General features: G+C 44.4%; 2 protein-coding genes across 4 annotated transcripts in view; both read right to left on the bottom strand.

Annotated features, from left to right (window-relative positions):
- Positions 1–14791, bottom strand: part of Slc9b2 (solute carrier family 9 member B2) — a 40797-nt gene extending 26006 nt beyond the window's left edge. Inside the window, exons 1-3 of the mRNA XM_006970346.4 lie at positions 14411–14791; positions 4431–4565; positions 2348–2522 (exon numbers count right to left, since the gene is read on the bottom strand). Coding sequence (XP_006970408.1) covers positions 2348–2522; positions 4431–4520 — 265 coding nt within the window. The 5' untranslated portion in view covers positions 4521–4565; positions 14411–14791. The remainder of the gene's footprint in view (positions 1–2347; positions 2523–4430; positions 4566–14410) is intronic.
- A 3114-nt stretch (positions 14792–17905) lies between these two features.
- Bdh2 (3-hydroxybutyrate dehydrogenase 2) overlaps positions 17906–19408 on the bottom strand; it is a 28180-nt gene continuing 26677 nt past the window's right edge. For all 3 annotated transcript variants that reach the window (XM_006970347.4, XM_006970348.3, XM_076575024.1), the window contains exon 10: positions 17906–18500. In XM_006970347.4, the coding sequence (XP_006970409.1) occupies positions 18447–18500 (54 nt within the window). In that variant the 3' untranslated portion in view covers positions 17906–18446. The remainder of the gene's footprint in view (positions 18501–19408) is intronic.

The raw sequence follows: 19408 nt of genomic DNA, 5'->3' as shown, positions 1-19408 counted from the left end.
GAACAAGCTGGCTAGATGCACTAGGTGAATCAGTGGACCCAAACAAGACCCTGCTGTAGGGAGCCAGTGAAATTCTCAGTGAATGTGTGTGGCTGATCTGGGAATGGCCAAGTCAAGGACCAATGCCTCAGCCCCATGGAGTAGCAAAACCTCCCCCATGTGAAGTTCAAAGGGACAGCAAAGCTGTCTTCCCATCCAAGTGCAAATGTTGACTGTGTGTCTACTATAGTCTTTTCCTTGGATGTTCACAGCCCGAAGACTACTCCCCACAGAGTCTGCTCCCACTGAGGTTAGCTAAACCTGTCTCCTTGTTCAGCTGTATGTAATAACCCTGACTCCTTGTTTATTTGTATGCATGTAATAAGCCCTGTTCTGTGTTCAGCTGGACATAATAAACATGCTGAGCACCCCAGGTACGGCAGCTTCTCCATCAGAGAGCCCAGCCCACCTGATCTCAGTTTTTCTGTGTGTGTGTGTGTGTGTGTGTGTGTGTGTGTGTGTGTGTGTGTGTGTTTTCACATCCACGCCTCCCCAGTTAGGTCAATCCCTAGTCAGGGCCTGGGAGCCAAGTCATGCAAAGAGTGAGGTACCAGCCTCAATATATAAAGTGGAGAGTGATAGAGGAAGACCCAACATCAACCTCTGGCCTCCACACACATGCATACTAGTGCATAAACACATACATGCACATATAGAAGCATACAATGCCACAAAATGCTAAAAAAAAGGATAAAAATAAAAATGAGTTCTTAAATCACATTATTCATTTTTAAATATTCCTTGGGGAATCAGTATCTGTTTTTGTTGTAATTTTTAAACAACATATGTGTCACATTTTCAGTGGTAAAAACTTTAAAAATAACATAAAGGAGAAAAGAAGTATCAAATTATGTGCGGCCTCTTCAGCTGGTTTGCTATGTTCCAAACAGTTTAACATTTTTTTTCCACACTGGTTCAGAATCTTACTTTTCCAGTAAAAACATACACTACCTAAAGTATAACATATTATATCTGTTTTCATTGTCCTGTATGAAAATGACATAAAAAACCAAATCCCTGTGAGAGCTCCCTTCTAAAGTGCGGCTCCAAAAACTTAGCTCAGGTTGGGTGGGTGGCACAGGGCTGCAATTCCAGCACTGGAGTGGCTGAGGCAGGAGGATCGTGAGTCCTGAGTGACACAGGCAGCCTTTGTTGAAACAAAGCAACTCTCTCTCTCTCTCTCTCTCTCTCTCTCTCAAGGTAACTGGGAACTGAGAATTGAGCCTAGGTTTTCAGGAAACAATACATAGAAAGCCATACATATATTGCAATCATGTTTTCTTTTCTCAACAGTTTCCAAAACTGTCTTAAAATTTACTTTTATAGAAAAATTTCAACCCCTTCTTTCTTGTATTATTGCACAGTTAACATTCACCATGAAAGTGCATGCATGCCGGATCTCTGTGAGTTCGAGGCCAGCCTGGGCTACCAAGTGAGTTCCAGGAAAAGGCGCAAAGCTACACAGAGAAACCCTGTCTCGAAAAACCAAAAAAAAAAAAAAAAAAAAAAAAAAAAAAAAAAAAAAAGTGCATGCATGCACGTTTGCACACAAACGTGTACACACTCTCTCTCTCTCTCTCTCTCTCTCTCTCTCTCTCTCTCTCTCTCTCTCTCTCTCTCTCTCTTTCCTTCCCTCTTTTCCTAACCCCCCTACCTCTCTCTCCCCCTCTGTGAACAAACAATTGTACTACTGATTATAAACATGTATACACTCATCAAATTTCTAACGCATTGTAGGTTACCTTCATAAACTAAAAGACAAATATATCTCAACTGAAACAATATCCAAAACAGTCTGGATAAATCCTTCTCCCTCCCCCAAACTCTCAAAGTTTACAAAGAAATGGTTGAATTGCAAACCAAGATTCTTAACTTGTAAAATGACAGGATTTGATTAGAAGCATAAAGCGATCACTGTTTTGTTCAATATTAGTCACACTGCTTTCGCTGTAATGACATCAACATTTACATGATGCTTCTCTGGTAACCAGACATTTACAAACAGTGTTCTCATTGGAGCCTACAGGGATTGTGTGAAATTATTCAAATCTAGAAAAAGTTCTCTAATCCCTGCTCTTTTGACTCAAAAGAGTACTAGCTCCCTTCGAAACCACAGTTGGAGATGGTGGAGTTTTTCACTCACTCCCCCACATGACTGTGTGGAGCAGAGTCACGACCACTGTCAGCTGTCCCACCTAGTAGTTTACGAAAGAAGTACATTTCTTTTGTCCTTTTAGCTGTATGGTTTTGGGAACTCTCACTGTGACTTTCATTTTCTTTTCTGAGTTCATCCCTGCCATATACACACCATTCGTTACCACTCTGCTCAGCCAGCCATGTGGAGGGCAAGCCAGTATGCGTCTCAGACTCTGCAAGTGACTGGATTCTCTTGCCAATTCCTGTGGCTTTTTTTCATCACTGTTGAGCAGGTTGCTGTCTTCCGTTGGCTCGTTCCCATCTTTGAGGGTCACGACTCTCTCCTCCTGTTTTTAAAACAAACTTTTTAAATCTTTCAAACTGTATTTTCGTGCATCTTTTAGCTATTGGCTTATCACATTTCAAATCAAATTGCTATTATTAAAATCTAGGACAATAGCTTATAGAGCAACACACAACTTCATTACCAACAAGTCAGCTAGTGCGTAGAACAAGAACCACTAGAGAATACTTAACAATGAGTCCCTAGTTTAGAATTTTAAATGATTGAGTCACATAGACATAAAGCTACATTGTACAATACTAGGCCCCAAAATTGGTATAATTAAGACATAATTTCTTGAGGGCCGCAAGAATATATCATAGAGATTCAGCTGTGTATTAAAGCTGAACTTTGACCAGCCAAGGGTCTGTCAAAAGGCAAAGCCATTTATTATGAATATTTGGTGTAACCCAGTCTTTAATATTCCGGGTTGTCCTCTGCTATGAAAGCCATGCATGCCCTGGTAAACAGTTCACTCCCCAGACCTGCTGTACCTACTAAGTTACTAACTGCCCTGCTGAGCTTAGGGGAAGCCTAGCTTTGTTTCCTGTGCTAATGAAGCTCAGACCATCCCCTCACCTTGAGGAGGCCCAGTAGGTCTCCAGAGCACTTTGAGAACAAAAGAGGTTTTTACTTATCAAGGTGAGAGGTCAAACAACATTCCTGAGGAGGCAGGGAAGGAGGGGCCCAGGGAAAGAAAAGGCAGGGATATTCTGTAGACAGAGACAGAACAACATGGCGAGAGAGAAGAGAGGAAGACAGAGGTTCCATAGAGGGTAAGCAGATCTCGGGTAGAGTTTTCTCAGTGCCAGGAGTAGAGAGAAGCAGAGATGGAGAAAGAGGATACAGAGGATGAAGATGAGGCTGGAAGCACAGGAGTTTAGTCATCACCTGGGCTATGAGCTGGGGAGCTGGACGGAACTGCAGTTATGGAGACAGGATTTCATCCCAGAGAAATAAAGTAGACGGATATAGAGCTTGGTATGTCTAGAGTTATTCCTGCCTTGAATGCCTGGTGGAGCTATAGCTGAATTGTTGTGATTTTGTCTTAGAGGAATAAAGTTAAAAGTCATAAGAACATAGTGTACGTAGATTTTTTTTCCCTGATATCCCACGCCGGACATAGCAAAGTCCCCTTGGACCCTGGGGAATCAATAATAATTCAAGATGATAGCAGGTAAATACAGCAAAGTATTCAATATTCAAGAAAGGGGAGGAGGGAGAGGGGGGGGGAGGGAGAGTGAAAGAGAGCAGGGAAGGCAAGACCAAAAATCCTCCTAGGGCTTAGGCCAGGAGCACACAGCGTTTCACAGGCTATGTTGCCAACCTTGGGTAGGGCCAGCTACCAATGACCTGAATTGGGAAACTGGTAGACATTATCCACCCTGGTCTATATGACCATGAGGATTAAGCATGAGGAGAACTTTTTTCCTTTCCTTCCCTTCCTCCCTTCCTCCCTTCCTCCCTTCCTCCCTTCCTCCCTTCCTCCCTTCCTCCCTTCCTCCCTTCCTCCCTTCCTCCCTTCCTCCCTTCCTCCCTTCCTCCCTTCCTCCCTTCCTTCCTTCCTTCCTTCCTTCCTTCCTTCCTTCCTTCCTTCCCTCCTCTCCCTCTCTCCCTCTCTCTTCCTCTCTCTCTCTCTCTCTCTCTCTCTCTCTCTCTCTCTCTCTCTGTCTTTCTCTCTCCTTCTCTCCCCCCCTCCTTCTCTCTCTCTCCCCTCTCTCTCTCCATACTCGTAGTATTTCTGCATCACTCTTTGAATGCTAGCATTTTAGGAATGTGTCACCTGGCCCTTCTGGGAAAATTGTTAGTTGACTGGTAAAGAGTGAGGAGAAACAATTCTCTCAGCTTGGAAACACATAGTAGTATGCTTAGGGAAACAGCTGGATTTCCTGCCTTTGATTGGAGATCTTACCTGTGGTCCTTGATGCACAGAAGCTGTGTGACTGGTCCCTGTGGATGGCTTTGAATCCTGACATCTAACTGTCTTATCTTCATCCTCCATGTCTTATAATTTCAAAGATGATGATTCAGGGATGAGGAACAAGATCTGAATGGAAGGAAACACAGAATATGAAGACCTTTGGAAGTAGATGAGTAACTCCACTTCTTTCTTTCCTTGGAACCAGGAGGGTGGACCCACGCTGTCAGACTGCTCTCACCTTTCCATCGCTGACCCTTTTTTTAAGCCCAACATATTTACCTTCATTCTTATCAAGTTTTTGGCTGCTCTTACAATAAATCCTGTTGGCCTATCACATCTTAATTCCTTTCCCACCATCCCTTGTGGGTTATGCTTTGAAACACACAGCGCAATATCACTTCTAGATTGTACTGGCTAATGGGCTGACTCCACAGGCAGGAATGCTCAGGTAACTTTCCAGTGTTTACACCAGGAATGAGTCACCAGCGGAACCCTATCCCAGTCTCCTTATTTCCTGAGAGTCACTTATTTCTGCCTCATCTGTGTTTCTGCATTGTTACGATTGTTACAGTAAGATTTCCCCAGGTGAAACTTTGAGTCCATTTAGAACTGAATCTGTGCAACTTTAAAGCTCTAGAGAAAAGAAAATTATATAGTCTGCCTCGGCCATAATAATTTTCCTGGCTATATTCTGAAATTTGGGGGGATAACTTAATTCTTCTTGCCGCAATATGAGATCATTTTCTGTTTTTGTGGTTTTCAGAGCAGGTGAGGAAGCGCTTAGGGATCTTTTACAGCAGTTTTCAAATACTTCTAAGACAGAAACGTGGCCTCAAAAGAAACAAAATCCTTAAATCCAACAAATGGGACAGGTGACCATGGGCCTGCCACATCCTTGTCCTTCTACAGACAAGTGATACAGACTTTGAAAAGTCTCTATAAATATACTTTTCCATAATGTCAGGAATTTGTTAAACAAGCCTTCCATTCCGAAGCTTAATGTTTAAAACCAGTCTCAATGCTGAAATTACTTCCTGCTACAAAGTTGCAAATGTCAAGTGAAGCATGCTTCCTTCTATGAGTTCAACACGGTTGAGAGATCTTTGCATGGGCAGAGATTGGTTGCTTCCTTTACTTTTAAGAGTTTGTTTTAAATTGTGTGTGAAAGGACTCTGGCCAGGGTGGTGAGTCTGCCTCTAGCAGGCCCTGCCCTTCTCCCCCATTCCCTCTGCCTTGCTAAAAACCATTAGATGACATCCATCTCTAAAGCTAGCCACCAAAGTCTATTCCCTTATTTGGCCACTTCCTCCTCCTCCTAAGGCTGACTACCGAGGTCCAGCTATGGAAGTATTGAAGTCCGGCAATCAGAATTTCCCTTTAGCTCACCTAATTAACCCGTCCAATCAGAGCTAAACACCTCATCCTAACACAGGGTTTCTCGTTTTACCTATGTAAACCACCATTTGCCTATGTGCCGCATCTGTCTCCTCTAACCAGAGGCAGTCAGTCCTTTGTCTCTCTCAGAAAAACATCCCTTCTCCCTGTCCCTTGTCCCCTTCCCCTTCTCTCTCATCCTCTATCTCCTCTACCACTGTGGGGAGCCCCAAAACAGCTTGACCACACAGCTGCCATGACAGGCCCAGACACAGCTTCTGGCAGGCAACACCTGGATCCAGGAAAACCCATAAGCTGACCCCACCCTGTAGGGCCTGCATCTAAGAGGAAATGCCTGACATTCCAAATATTCCCTATACCTCCAGACAAATGTCAACCAATCAGGGTCCTGAGCCCTGGAAATCCCCTCACCCCAACCTCTGCTATGATAAAACCCCACCTTCCCTGGGATTTGGGCTCTCTGCTCTCACTGCTGTGGGGACAGACAGAGAGACCAAGCTCAGAGCTTGAAAGTAAAGGCTCTTGTGTTTACATATGGGATTTGGTCTCTGTGGTGGTCTTTTGGGGGTCCCCGTGATCTGGGCATACCACCACCATGTCCTAGTCCCTTCTAACACAGCCCTTTCTTCTCTGCTTAAAAATTGCACCTGCAAGGCCATTTGCTGCTGTTTTCTGCCAGAGTCAGAAAGCAGCCACTTTAACTTTTCTTCCCCACTTAATAAAGGATCTCTGTGTGAAAACAGGTGTTGGGGTGTGGTTTGTGCCTAATCCGGGTCTGGGATAGGAGCCCCTGATGTGCGGGAGTCCCCTGCAGTGTGTGTGAGTACTTGTTAGCGCACATGGGTGCAGGTGCCCAGGGAGGTCAGAAGAGGACACTGGATCCCACAGAGTTGGAGTCACAGAGAGTTGTGAGCCCCCTGCTGTGGGTGCTGGGAACCTGTCTTAGTTACAGTTCTATTGCTGTGATGAAGCACCAGGACCAGGAAGATGTAAGCACCTTCCTTACAGAGGAAAACACTTCACTGGAGGCTTGCTTACAGTTTCAGAAGGGGAGTCCATGATGGGGACCAGGAGACAGCAGCAGGCAGGCAAACAGGCGTGGTGCTGGAGCATTAGATGGGAGTGTACATCAGATCCACAAGTTTCAGACAGAGGTGGAGCTAGTCCTGGCATGGACGTCTGAAACCTTCAGTAATACATCTTCTCTAACAAGGTCATACCTCCTAATCCTTCCCAAGTAGTTCCACTTACTGGGGGCCAAGCATTCAAACATATGAGCCTATAGGGGGCCATTCTCCTTCAAACTCCCACGGAACCCACTCAGGTTCTCAGGAAGAATGCTACACACTCTTAATGCTGAATCATCTCTCCAGCCCCAAGACTGGCTACCTTCTTATTTGTTGCATTAGTTAGTGATAGGAACGAAAGTGAAGCCATTTTTTTTGTGTGTGTGTAACTTGGAAAATACGTTGAAAGCATGTCATGTTGTTATGAAATAACAATTTGGTTGACAAAATGAATATAAACAAACATGTTTTGACTTAAAGAACATTACTGTTGTAAATGAAGAAAAATATTTACAAACCTAACATGTTTTAACTGTAAACAAAACAGAAAATTATTTATGTCAAAATGTGCAAAATACCCCAAAGTTAAAGACATGGTGAGCCTGGTGACCCATGCACTGAAATACATAAAGAGTTTAAGAAGTGAAACTAGACAGTGGCCCCTAGGGACTGCACCGCCATGCTCTAGGGATGCTGCATCTCAAGCCTCTGTGCTGATCCCAACAGGTAAAAGGACTTTGACACTGGCCTTCATGTGAGTTTTGCTTCCCATACAGGTCCACCTGTCAGCGCTAGGCCCTGGCCAATGCTCTCAAGGACCTCTGGGGCTTCCAACAATGCCACCCCCTGGCCTGCCACAGCTGAAGGACTTCAGGGCACATGTGGGTCAAGCCTGTAAGCTCTGGAAACATTCTAACCAGAGATAATTCACCAGTGGAAACCTGAAGTAGTTTTCTGTCTGTGTAGGGTAAAAGGGCCAGCCAAAGAAACCCACCCTGGCCCTGAAACCAGAACCAAAGAAACCCACCCTAACCCTCAGACCAGAGCCAAAGAACACACCCTAACCCTGAAACCAGAGCCAGTGAAAGGAATACACCCTGGCCCTGAAACTACAGTCAAATCGGCCCCTGACCAACTGACCATGAAACCAACCAATCCCTGAACAGGAAAGCCAACAATCCCTGAGCACGAAATCTAGCCAATCTGAGCTTGTCCAAGCTCAAGGGGTCAAAACCTGACCCATTCCCTCCCTGAAAATCTTCTCCCTGGACAAACTCCACCCCCTAAGAATCCCTACATAAGCCCTGTGCCTGTTTGGTTATCAGCTATCCTCCTCCACCCTGGCAGAGGCAGCCACTCTCCTGGACTCCTCCTTCCCAAATAAATCTCTTTCTTAGAAGAGTTTTGGGTGAAGATCTTTTGCCATCGAGGATCAGAGTCTCTGATGGGAAGCTCCCTTGGGGGTGGGGGTGGAATGATGCTCAGCTGGACTGACTCTCATATTTATCTCGTATTTTAACCTCCTCTTAATAATGCCACAATTCTAAGACCCAATCAAGAGATTAATCAGCTCATTAGGTTAGACCCCTGTTTTCTACTCTCCTAGATAATTCTCAATCCAATTGTTGACAATCAATATTAATGATACATTTTTTCCCCGTGATATGGATAGGCCAATGTTTAACGGGGGAATCTTATTGGGATTTTACATACATTGCTTTATACCATTTGTAATATATCTATTTCTCTTAAGCTCACATTAGAACTTAAACCGCACCCTACTAGAACATATCTTTAATCCCAGCAGAAGGCAGAGGCCAGCAGATCTCTGTGAGTTCAATACCCATCTGGTCTACATAGAGAGTTCCAGGACAGCCAGGGGTATATAGACCTGTCGTGTGTGTGTGTGTGTGTGTGTGTGTGTGTGTGTGTGTGTGTGTGTGTGTGTAGAAAAGGAGGCTGAAGGAACAGCTCTTCCCATTCTGCAATGTCAGGTGACATTGTTCCCCCATCCCTCCACGTGAGGATGAGGATGCAGCAAGAAGGTACTGGCTTTTAAACCAATGGCAAACTCTTACCAGACACCGAATCTCTAAGTTCCATACCTTGGAACTTCCTGTCTCTAAAACTATGAGAAAAAAGTATCTACTATTACACTAATAATTAACCAGCTTGTAGTATTTTGTTAGAGCAGCATGAGTGGACTGACTGTTGGGATACTCTCTGTGTTGTATACATTTAAGAGTTCATTACCCTACACAATGGAGTACTACTCAGCAGAGAACAACAATGACATCATGAAATATGCAGGCAAATGGATGGAACTAGAAAATATCATCCTGAGTGAGGTAACCCAGACTCAGAAGGACAAACATGGTATGTACTCACTCATAAGTGGATACTAGATGTAAAGCAAAGGATAATCAGACAACAACCCACAACTCTAGAGAAGCTAGCTAACAAGGAGGACCCTAAGAGGGATGCATGGATCACCCTGGGAAGGGGAAATGAATGAGATCTCCATGAGTAAACTTGGGGTGAGGGGTGGGCAATAGAGGGTAGGGGATAGGGGATGAGAAAATAAGGGAAAGGGATGGTTGAGCTGGAACAGGGATGGAGTGAGAAAGCAATGAAAGAGATACCATGATAGGCGAGATATCATGGGGATCGAGAGAAACCCAGTGCTAGGGAAGTTCCCAGGAATCCTCAAGGATGGCCCCAGCTTGGACTACTAGAAATAGTGAAGAGAGTGCCTGAACTGAACTGGCTTGCTCCAGAGATCAGACTGGTGAATACCCTAACTGTCATCACAGAGCTTCTCTCCAATGACTGATGGAAGAAGATGCAGAGACCCACAGCCAAACACCAGGCAGAGCTCCAGGAGTCCAGTCAAAGAGAGAGAGAAGAGGGACTCTATGAGCAAGTGCATCAGGATCATGATGGGGAAACCTGCAGAGATGACCAAACCAATCTAGAGGGAACGCATGAAAGTTGCATCAATGGCTGAGGAGCCTACATGGGACTCGACTAGTCCCTTTACATGGCCAGACAGTTGTGTAGCTTGATCCAAGAGAACTTACTCAGGGTCTGAGAATCTGAGCTTGCTTTACCCAGCAGGGCTGCATAAGGGGGTGATTTGACCACATGCGTGGTTGCCAGGTGTTTGGAAGGAGCTGCACTTGGCTGTGCGGTGTGCTTTGATCTTGCAAGGGGGAGGTCTTTTGCCTCACCCCTTGACATTGTTATAAAAAGCCCTTTTGAAAAAATGGAAAAGGCCATTGGGCATTGACCCAGGTCCTCCCAAAGCTATCTTTGTGTTTCTGTCTTTCTCCTCTTCGCTATCTTTGTAGTATTTTCTTATCCCTCTCTCCTCCTCATAGGAACCCTTGAAAAGGTGGGAGCTGGCCTCCCACATTCTAGCTCTGGGTTCTCAACCTAAGGTTCCATATTAAAAGGTCCCCTAATCAGCAGTGAAGAATTCAGACTAGGACATAGAGGAGGTTAAAACTTTTCTTGAGAATTCCTGAAATGACTAAGAATGTTTCCCTTTGTGAGAATGACCTTCTCTGAGAGTTCTAGGTGTGTCGACCACATGAGGCCAAGTTAAGAAAGGAAAGCATTGGTTACAATGTTTGGTTCCTTAAATCCCGTGACTCTGATGACTTCAGGATGAAAAACACTAGAGACATAAATGTAAGAAAATGATACCAAAATAAGGAGGGATCCAATTCTTGCTTCTCTTTATTCTATCTTCCTTCCAAGGGCAAAAAGTTTAATTGCACATTTAACATCTTATTTTTAGATTTGGGGTTGCTTATGAGTTATAGATATGGCTTACTGTATATCTAAAAGCCACTTGTTCAGATATGACAGTGGATTGTTTGCTTGGCTCTAGGGATAAAGTCAGGACTGGTCTAAATCAGTCTCTATAACATTACTCTTTTTCAGATTTTGGTCTAGGCTATGAAGGATTCATCTCAATGGATTAATGTATTTTTTCTTAGTAAAAAGAAAGAAAAGGGGGAAAATTTAACTTTTTGTCTTTAAGTGCCCATTTGTGTTGAGGGAAAGCTTTGGCTGATCATGTGTTTTGGAACCTTAACAGCCAGCCTTCACTCATGGAGGAAAAGTCGAACTTGGCTAATCATAGACAGCAATCTAGAGCCCTGAGATCACTGGCCTACTGAATAAACCCTAGACCACTACCCCTTATACATCATGTTCTAAGAGAAAGGGAATTCGGTTACTTTAAAGGGAGTTTTGACAGAAAAATAAATCCTGTTACTACAAAATGCCTGAGACAGTTTGGCAACTACAATAGGTGAATTTGCTTTGGAACCTGCTCTCAGGACTTCCTGCGAGAAACCGTGTTGAAACACTGCCTAGCTTCTTGATCAAAACCCTGGGCTAGTCATGAGATGCTGGACCCAAACCCTGAACCATGATTTCATTTAGAAGTCATAGAACAGACCATTCCAGACAAAGATTATTTGTGAAGCGAAGGTTCATGATGGGAATTCTTTGTGCTGTATGACCTAGGATATAGCAGGTACACAAATGTGAGCAGTTTGAGGAAATGGCCTCTAGACCTCTAACCCCATAGCTTCACTTCCCATATAACAAACAAACAAAAACAAATAAATAAAAACAAACAACAAACAGCCCCCCCCCCAAACAACAGGAGTTTAGGTTTAGATGGTTCTAGGGTCCATGCACACAACAGAAATCACTCTAGGTATTCTTTGTTGTTATTTTTTTGGTTTGGTTTTTTGAGACAGGGTTTCTCTGTGTAGCCCTGGCTGTCCTGGAACTCACTCTGTAGACCAGGCTGGCTTCGAACTCAGATCTGCTTGCCTATACCTCCCATGTGCTGCGATTAAAAGTGTGAGCCACCTCTACCCAGTTCACTCTAGGTATTTTAAGCAGAAAGATATGCTACATGGAGAATAATCCTGAGAGTTTTGAAGTGTTAGAAAAGCAAGATCTAGGCTGGGCCCTCAAGGATGAATCCCAGAGCACTAGCAATTGATCATTTAGAAATGTCCTATTGGATTGGAGAGATGGCTCAGAGTTTAAGAGCATCTGCTGTTCTTCCAGAGGTCCTGAGTTCAATTCCCAGCAACCACATGGTGGCTAACAACCATCTGTAATGAGATCTGGTGCCCTCTTCTGGCCTGCAGGTCTACATGCAGACAGAACACTGTATACATAAATAAATAAATAAATAAATAAATAAATAAATAAATAAATAAATAAATAAATAAATAAATGTATTTTTGTCACAATCGAGAGTTTGCCCAGGGTGTGTGATAGTCAAGAATATCACAGTAGCTGCCACTAGAGAAGCTGAGATCTGGATGCAATCTGCTTAAAACAAAAATGTATTTGTGGTGGTCTGAGCATGCATGAATGAACTCCATAGGTTCATGTATTTGCATACTCAAACACTAGTTGGAAGAAGTGTGAAGGATGGATTAGGAGGTCTGGCCTTGTTGGAGGAAGTGTATCACTAAGAGCTGGCTCTGAGGTTTCAAAAGCCCACAAAATTCCCAATGTATATTTCAAGAAGAGAGTTCTCCACTGCTGCTCCAGCACCTGCATGGTGTCTTCTCACAGCAATAGAAACGTAACTAAGACAATTCAATCACCTCCCTCAACTAACTTTTGAAACAGGGTCTCACTGTGCAGCCTAGACTGGCCTCAAACTTTGATTCTGCTGCCTCAGGCTCCGGAAGTCTGGAATTACAGACCTGTCCTACTGTGACTCCCCCGGGCCCCTCCAATCGCCTCCAACAGCCTCAAGGTTGAGGATTTAACACAGTATGACTGAGTCTGAAAGTCTCTGGGCACAGGAGGCCCAGCACCAGCAGTTCTGAAGGCTGCCACCACCAGGGCCTTCCTTGCGGACAAAAAGCATTGAAAAAATAGCAGGAAGATGGCTTTGGCCTTGCCCCACCTTCGAAGACTCAGGCACATTATCTGCTCACTAGACTCTAGATCTCCAACCAAACTCAAAGGGAAGGAAGTCTGTGGAATGTTTTTAGTTTTCCACTGTGTGCTAGACAAGAATACATGCCAGAAGCAGATGAGTGTCAACTTCCACATTCACATGTAAACTTTTCATGCAAGACCCAGGACCTAGGCCTGGGCCACTATTACTAACACCTCTGGCTTAGTCTTTTTTTTTTTTTTTTTTTTTCCTGAGACATGGTATCACTATATAGCTCTGACTGTTCCAAAACTCACTATATAGACCAGGTTGGCCTTGAACTCACAGATATCCACCTACCTCTGCCTCCCGAGTGCTGGGATTACTAGGCATGTGCCACTACACCCAGCTCATCTGGCTCATTCTTAAGGCCTTATGTGAGGACTCCAAAATTGCAGAGAATGTAGTTGATGGGGTAGTAGCCCTAAAGACTGGTTATGCCAGAAAATATATAACATGCCTTAGTCACCGGGCTGGTTAGTTTTTTGTCACCTTGACATAAGCTAGAATCATCAGGGAAGGGGGAATCTCAACTGAGAAAATGCCTCCATCAGATGGGCCTGTAGTCACGTGTGTGGGGCGTTTTCTTAACTGATGATAGATGGGGGAGCCCACTGTGGGCAATGCCATCCCTGAGCTGGAGGTCCTGAGGCCCATAAAAAGGCACACCGCGGAAGCCATAGGGAGCAAGCCAGTAAGCAGTGTTCGTCCATGGCCTCTAGCTCAGTTCCTGCCTTGAGTTTCTGCTCTAAATTCCCTTCATGATGGACGGTAAGCCAGTGAGATGAAATTAACCCTTTCCTCCCCAGGTTGCTTGTACTCCTGGTGTTCATCGCAGCAATAGAAGGCTGATTACTTGGCCCATACCCTAAGCGCATCGTGTATGCTGAGGGCCTAACTTCCTGTTTAGGTATACTCTGATCCCAGAGTTGCATTTTGAACTCCTGTAGGTGGAAACAGTATGTCATTCACAATCGCAGAGAAGACCTGCAGCTGTCTGCGTAACTGAAACTCTTCCTTCGAGGACTTGGAAGGAAGACCGACCATAAGCCAGCATCTGTGCGCAGCAGCGCCTACTGCTAAGGGAGTGGGGTGGGGGTGGGGGTTGAGAGGTAGTGGCCAGCAGAAGACCTGTGTCAGGCACCTTCTCCATTCTGTCTGGTGGTGGTGGTTTCTTGCTGGGAGGCTAAAACTTCTTGCCATTAACGTTTTGGCGAAATAAATCTCACCCGAGTCTGGAGCAAGAATGAGACAAGAAGCTGATACCTGGCCAGTAAGAGAGCCACACAGCTCAAGTGCTTTGAGCAGGCATAATGCGGTCCAGCGTCCAGACCCGATGATCTCAGCCCCCTGAAGTGCTACCCAGTCCAAAAATAAAAACAAGGAAAGCCCCGCTCAAAATTACCTAACAACAGTAACACAAAGACCCCCCCCAGACACGCACGCGCACAGGCGCGCACGCGGGCGCGTACAGAAACACACAGACACCCCACCCACACACTATGGTGTGTGCTACTCACATCATTGCCGGCAGTCTCCGACACAGGCCACCGGGCTACGGTAGACTGGGAACCCAGCCTAGTCTGCTAGGCGGCGGGGGGCGGCGCCGCGCCTGGGGGCCTGCGGATAACCGGGAGGTCCGGGGGCGCGGCGCGGGGCGGGGCGCACTCTCCGGATTCAGGGCTCCTTCGGGTGCTCAGCTAGAGGAAGACCCCGACCGGCGCGCCCCGCTTCCCCGCAGCTTCACAGGGCTCACTGTTCCCGAATCTCCTAAACTCTGTGATCCCACGCCACCTCCAGGACTCTCAGTGTCTTCTCAGGGACTGTGGTGTTGAGAGGCAGGGTTCTTCTGTCAGGTGACAAATGGTGGGGTGAAACCGGGGAGTAGAGCTCATCACTGTGGGCCTCTTGCTGTGCTGTTTTACACTGTAACCCTCCCACCGGCCGTTTGTTTTTTATGTCTGACTTCCAGTTTGGTGTCTTCCTTTCCTATTTTTTTTTTTTCTTTTAAAGCAGAGTTGAAGTTCGTTATGCTATTTTAATGTAGATGTTAAACACTAGGGTTAGGGAAGTGAAATGCTCCCAGTCAGAAAGACACACCCAAATATGGGACTGTGGGCTTCTCAGGACACTTGCTCCCATCCCTTACCTGGTTTCACGCCTTGAGCAAGTGCTAAATTCAGTCTTGGGTTTCAGGGATGCAGGTGTATCACATAAATTTCTACGCCGGACAGAAATCATGGGTGGTTCTTCTGGCCCGTCCTTGGAATGAACCTAGGCTCCATCCAGTGCCCTTTCTCAGAGGCAATGAAATGATTCTTGTCCTAATATGAACTCATTTTCTAAAACTTGCAAAAATTTCCATTCTCATCAGCTTCCTCTTCCTACAGGACTAAGAAGTATCCCCCCCCCCCATTGGTCATATGATATTCATTTGATGTCTCTTTATTTGATTGGCATGAGTGGAAAACATTGAACTTTTTTGGCTAGATTCATTCCTGGTTTCATTGCTTATAATGTCTAAGCTCTGACAGAAGGAACTGAACATCTCTTGTTGGAATTTATCTTGTAGAAGTCACCATGTTTAAATAAATTCATCTGTTTTTACTATACATGGACCTGCTCACAACACACAATATTTCATTATTCTCCATTTCGGTGTTCATTCATTTACTAGATAAGGATTTCTAGCATTTTGATACACAAAAGGAAAGACGAGGTATTTAGCCCAAATCCCTATGGTGATATTTTATTTGTGCTGAAATGTGATTTTATTTGTATGTTAATAAAGTTGCCTGGGGATCAGAGCTAAAAGCGAGCCATTTAGCAGAAGTCTGGCGGTGGTAGCACACACCCTTAATCCAGTCACATGGCAGGCAGAGTCTCTGTGTGTTCAAGGACACAGCCAAGCGGTGACCCTAACCTTTAATCCCAGTATGAACCATAGAGACTTGGAGGTCTGTATAGACAGGCAGTGACGAGGAAATCATGTGGTTGGGTTTAGAGCCAATGAGTAGGTAGAACAGAAAGGCAATAAAAAGGTCACACAGGAGAAGGTCTCTCTCTCTCAGGGGAAGGACGGCAGCAACTGGTAAGCTAAAGGCTTGGCTAGTGCTCTGACCTCTTGGGCTTTTAACTCTGTATTTGGCTTTGTGTTTCTTATTTAATAAGACCATTTAGGATTCCATCTACAAATCCCTAATTTCATAAACTAAAAAACTAGCCAGGCCTGGTGGCACAATCTATATTCCTAGCAGTCCTGAGGCAGGAGAGTGGTGATAACAAAGCCAGTGTAAGCTACAAAGTGAGAAGCTGCTCCAATAAACAAAGCTCAGACAACTAAACTACAGGGTAGGCTGGGTGGCCAGGTACAGGTCACACACCAGTCCCCCACCTGCCTGTAGAATACCTGAGCAGAACCCTAACTAACCTAATCAGTGGAGCTGTTGACCCTGCTACTCAAGCACCCTTTGTTGTGAATTTCAATCCACATCATCAACTGCACCATCTTCATACACAGAATGTTATCCTGGCATTGTGGACCCCACAGCTATCCTGGCTAATCAAGTCTCTCTGAGAAAAGGCAAGCAGCCAAGTGCGCTTCCCATCATGTAGTCTTCTAAGGTGACAAGAAACAGCTCACACACACAACCTCAAAGCTGGGAAGAGTCACTTGTAAACAGTGCTATAGAGATATCATTCCTAAATTCACCAACACTTCTAGAATAATTTATTTTCTTTCATTTCACTTGTCTCCTGCTAGTGACTGACTTATATTTATGCAGAGCCTATTTTCAGAGTTATGTGCTTTTAACTTGTTATCTGGAAACCATTGAAAAACATCGCTGAATTTAATCTACAAAAATCCTCTCAAATTGACTGTATTGCACGTTAATTATATATTCTTAGTCCCATATTGAATATAATTGCTGATTTTAATAAGTAATGTCTAGACTAAGGAAATAGCACTTAATATGTGGTAAACACTTGGTTGTTTTTTCTTTTACATAACAAGGCAAAGAATGTAATTGTGAATCAGAATTTCTCTACTGTGTCATTAAAGCCAGCTCCTTTTCACCTGTGGTGTGTATTTGTGGTTGTATAAAAATCTCAAGTTAGTATCAACAAACAGAACAATGCAGAACTTTACAAAAACATTTCAGTTTTGAAAACTAAAGTGAAACTGGAAATGAATGTGAATATTTTTCCTTTAAAAACTTTTTTCTTTGTATTCATATTTTAATTTTACTTGTTATAAACTAAGGTGTCCTCCTCAAATTCCTGTGTTAGATCCTGAACCCCCAGTGTGAACCTGGTCAAAGGTAGGGCTTTGGGAAGTAATTAGGTAACAAAAGGTCCTCTCCAGTTAGGGACTGAATGCCTTACAAAAGTGCTGAAAAGGCCTGGCTTCTTTTCCTCTGCTTTTCTCAAGTGAAGACACACAATGTGCCCCTCTGAATACCGGGAATCGGAGGTGTTAGGAATCTCCAGCTCCGGCCTCATTTTACCCCCACCCCAAGATGTTGGGCTGAGAACTCGGGGCCCCACTCCTTCCATTCCAAGCCCTGCCCTCAGAAAAACCCATCAAACGGAGGCTCCTCCCCAGAGCTCCTCAAGACCTCCCTACAGGGTATTTAAGGTCGGGTCTATAGACCTTCCTCCATGTAATTCTCCCCGCCACCCCCCAGACCACCCAGGAATGCTTTGCTCATGAAATCTGAACTTTTAATTCAGTTTGACTTGGCTTTACAGCATTGGTGGAGATACCCACTACTGGGGATTTTTCAAAACACTGCTCAGGAGCCTCACTGGATACAATGTCTCTCAGCAGCTTGCTCCATTGTAGCTGTCACACTAGAGGCCCACATCCAGTTTTTAAAGCTATTGTCTTTTGTAATATTTGTAATAGTTATGTGTTATGTCAGTAAGATCTCACAAATCTTTGCTTATTATTGTTAGTTATTTGTGGCACTGTGCCCTTACCCTGCAAGGAAATGTCACGAAACACGACAGAATCTGCTAATAAGAGTTTTATTAAAGATAAAGGGACAGAGAGTGCCCAAGCCTGTGGAAGAGACACGTGTGTGGAGAAGAACCGGGAACATGGCACCAGCTTTTAAAGGCTGGGCGTGCACAGGTCGACGTCACTACTCCACGCATGCGTGTAGATCATATGGCTACGCTGTGCACCTACATAGCCATGCCATGTCACGGATCCTGGTCACGAGAGACGCCTTGACCCGGAAATGGCTATCCTGACCTGGAACTGGCTAGGCAGAAGTGTCTGCCAGGCATATGCAAACACGCCCGACCGTGGGGGCGTGTTGTGAACCCTTCAATTATAAAAACTATTCTTTTGATTTATTTATACATTTTATTCGATTTATTTACCATAGTTTTAGAAGAGACGAGAGCCTATTTAAAGATTCCCACTCTGGAACAATCATTCAAAGGGGCTGTTTTCATGGCTGTCATCCATAGGAGAGATGATCATTGAATCAGTTTCTTTTCTCTGTGCATAGGAGAGCCTGCCTTCTCAGCAAGGAGTTCCTGCAGTCACAGGCTCCAGCCTCCATCAATGATGACAGGGTTGCCCGTTACGTAGGCAGACTGCAATGACAGACAGGTACAGAAGACGCAACAGTTAACCACGCTGCACCCCAGGGTGTATTTTGAACATTTCTTATGAGTGGGGTAACAAAACCTTTGATGTTCATGATAACAGGAACCATAACTGAATTCAAGGGCAGGGTGGGGGATGGGAGGGATGAAAGTTTGGATGATTTAGAACAGCTGAGCATCCCATGACCTGGAGCACATGGCTTTGGCAAATGAGCATGTCACATTCTGCATACAGTCTGTTAGGTGCTTGATTTCAGAATCACAAAGTTAACAGGAGGTGATTAAAAAGTACATGCTGAAATAGTACATGCTCTAACATTTTCATTTTGAAACTCAGAACATTCAAAGACAGCTAACTTTCAGATCACTAATATGTTCTTTTAATGTGTGCCTGTCATTAAGTGGTCACGCTAACAATGGGGAAAGTGCTTATTAATTGATCAATTCATGAAAGCATACTAATTTTTTTTTTTCAAGATAGCGTTTCTCAGTGAAGTTTTGGTGCCTGTCCTGGATCTTGCTCTAAATATGTTTTTAAGATTTATATAGGTAATAATTATTGCAGCCCATTAACGTGTCAAATAATATTCCACACTAAATTCAGATGCCCAATTCCATATAACACTAAAGGGTTTAAAAATAATTGGCTTATGTTTGTAAACATTTCCATTTCCCAGAGAACTAAAGCAAAAGTTGTGGTAGATGTTTAAAACTATTTCAGCTTGCCTTCTGGACATGGACATGGCAAGACCCTTGAACTCATGGGTTCATAGCAGCTGCGGCTCCCTGCTTGGACTGCACACATTTAACACTCCATCACTGGTAAGTGAGGGGCTCATAAAGTCCCTCTCTTAGCAAAAGAGCTATTGGCAGTCAATGGCTGCTGAGGGAGAGAA

Source organism: Peromyscus maniculatus, chromosome 6 (genome assembly GCF_049852395.1).
Source record: "Peromyscus maniculatus bairdii isolate BWxNUB_F1_BW_parent chromosome 6, HU_Pman_BW_mat_3.1, whole genome shotgun sequence".
Lineage (NCBI taxonomy): Eukaryota > Metazoa > Chordata > Mammalia > Rodentia > Cricetidae > Peromyscus > Peromyscus maniculatus.
Note: the sequence above shows the minus strand (reverse complement) of the source record. Positions and strands in the feature narration are given on the sequence as shown.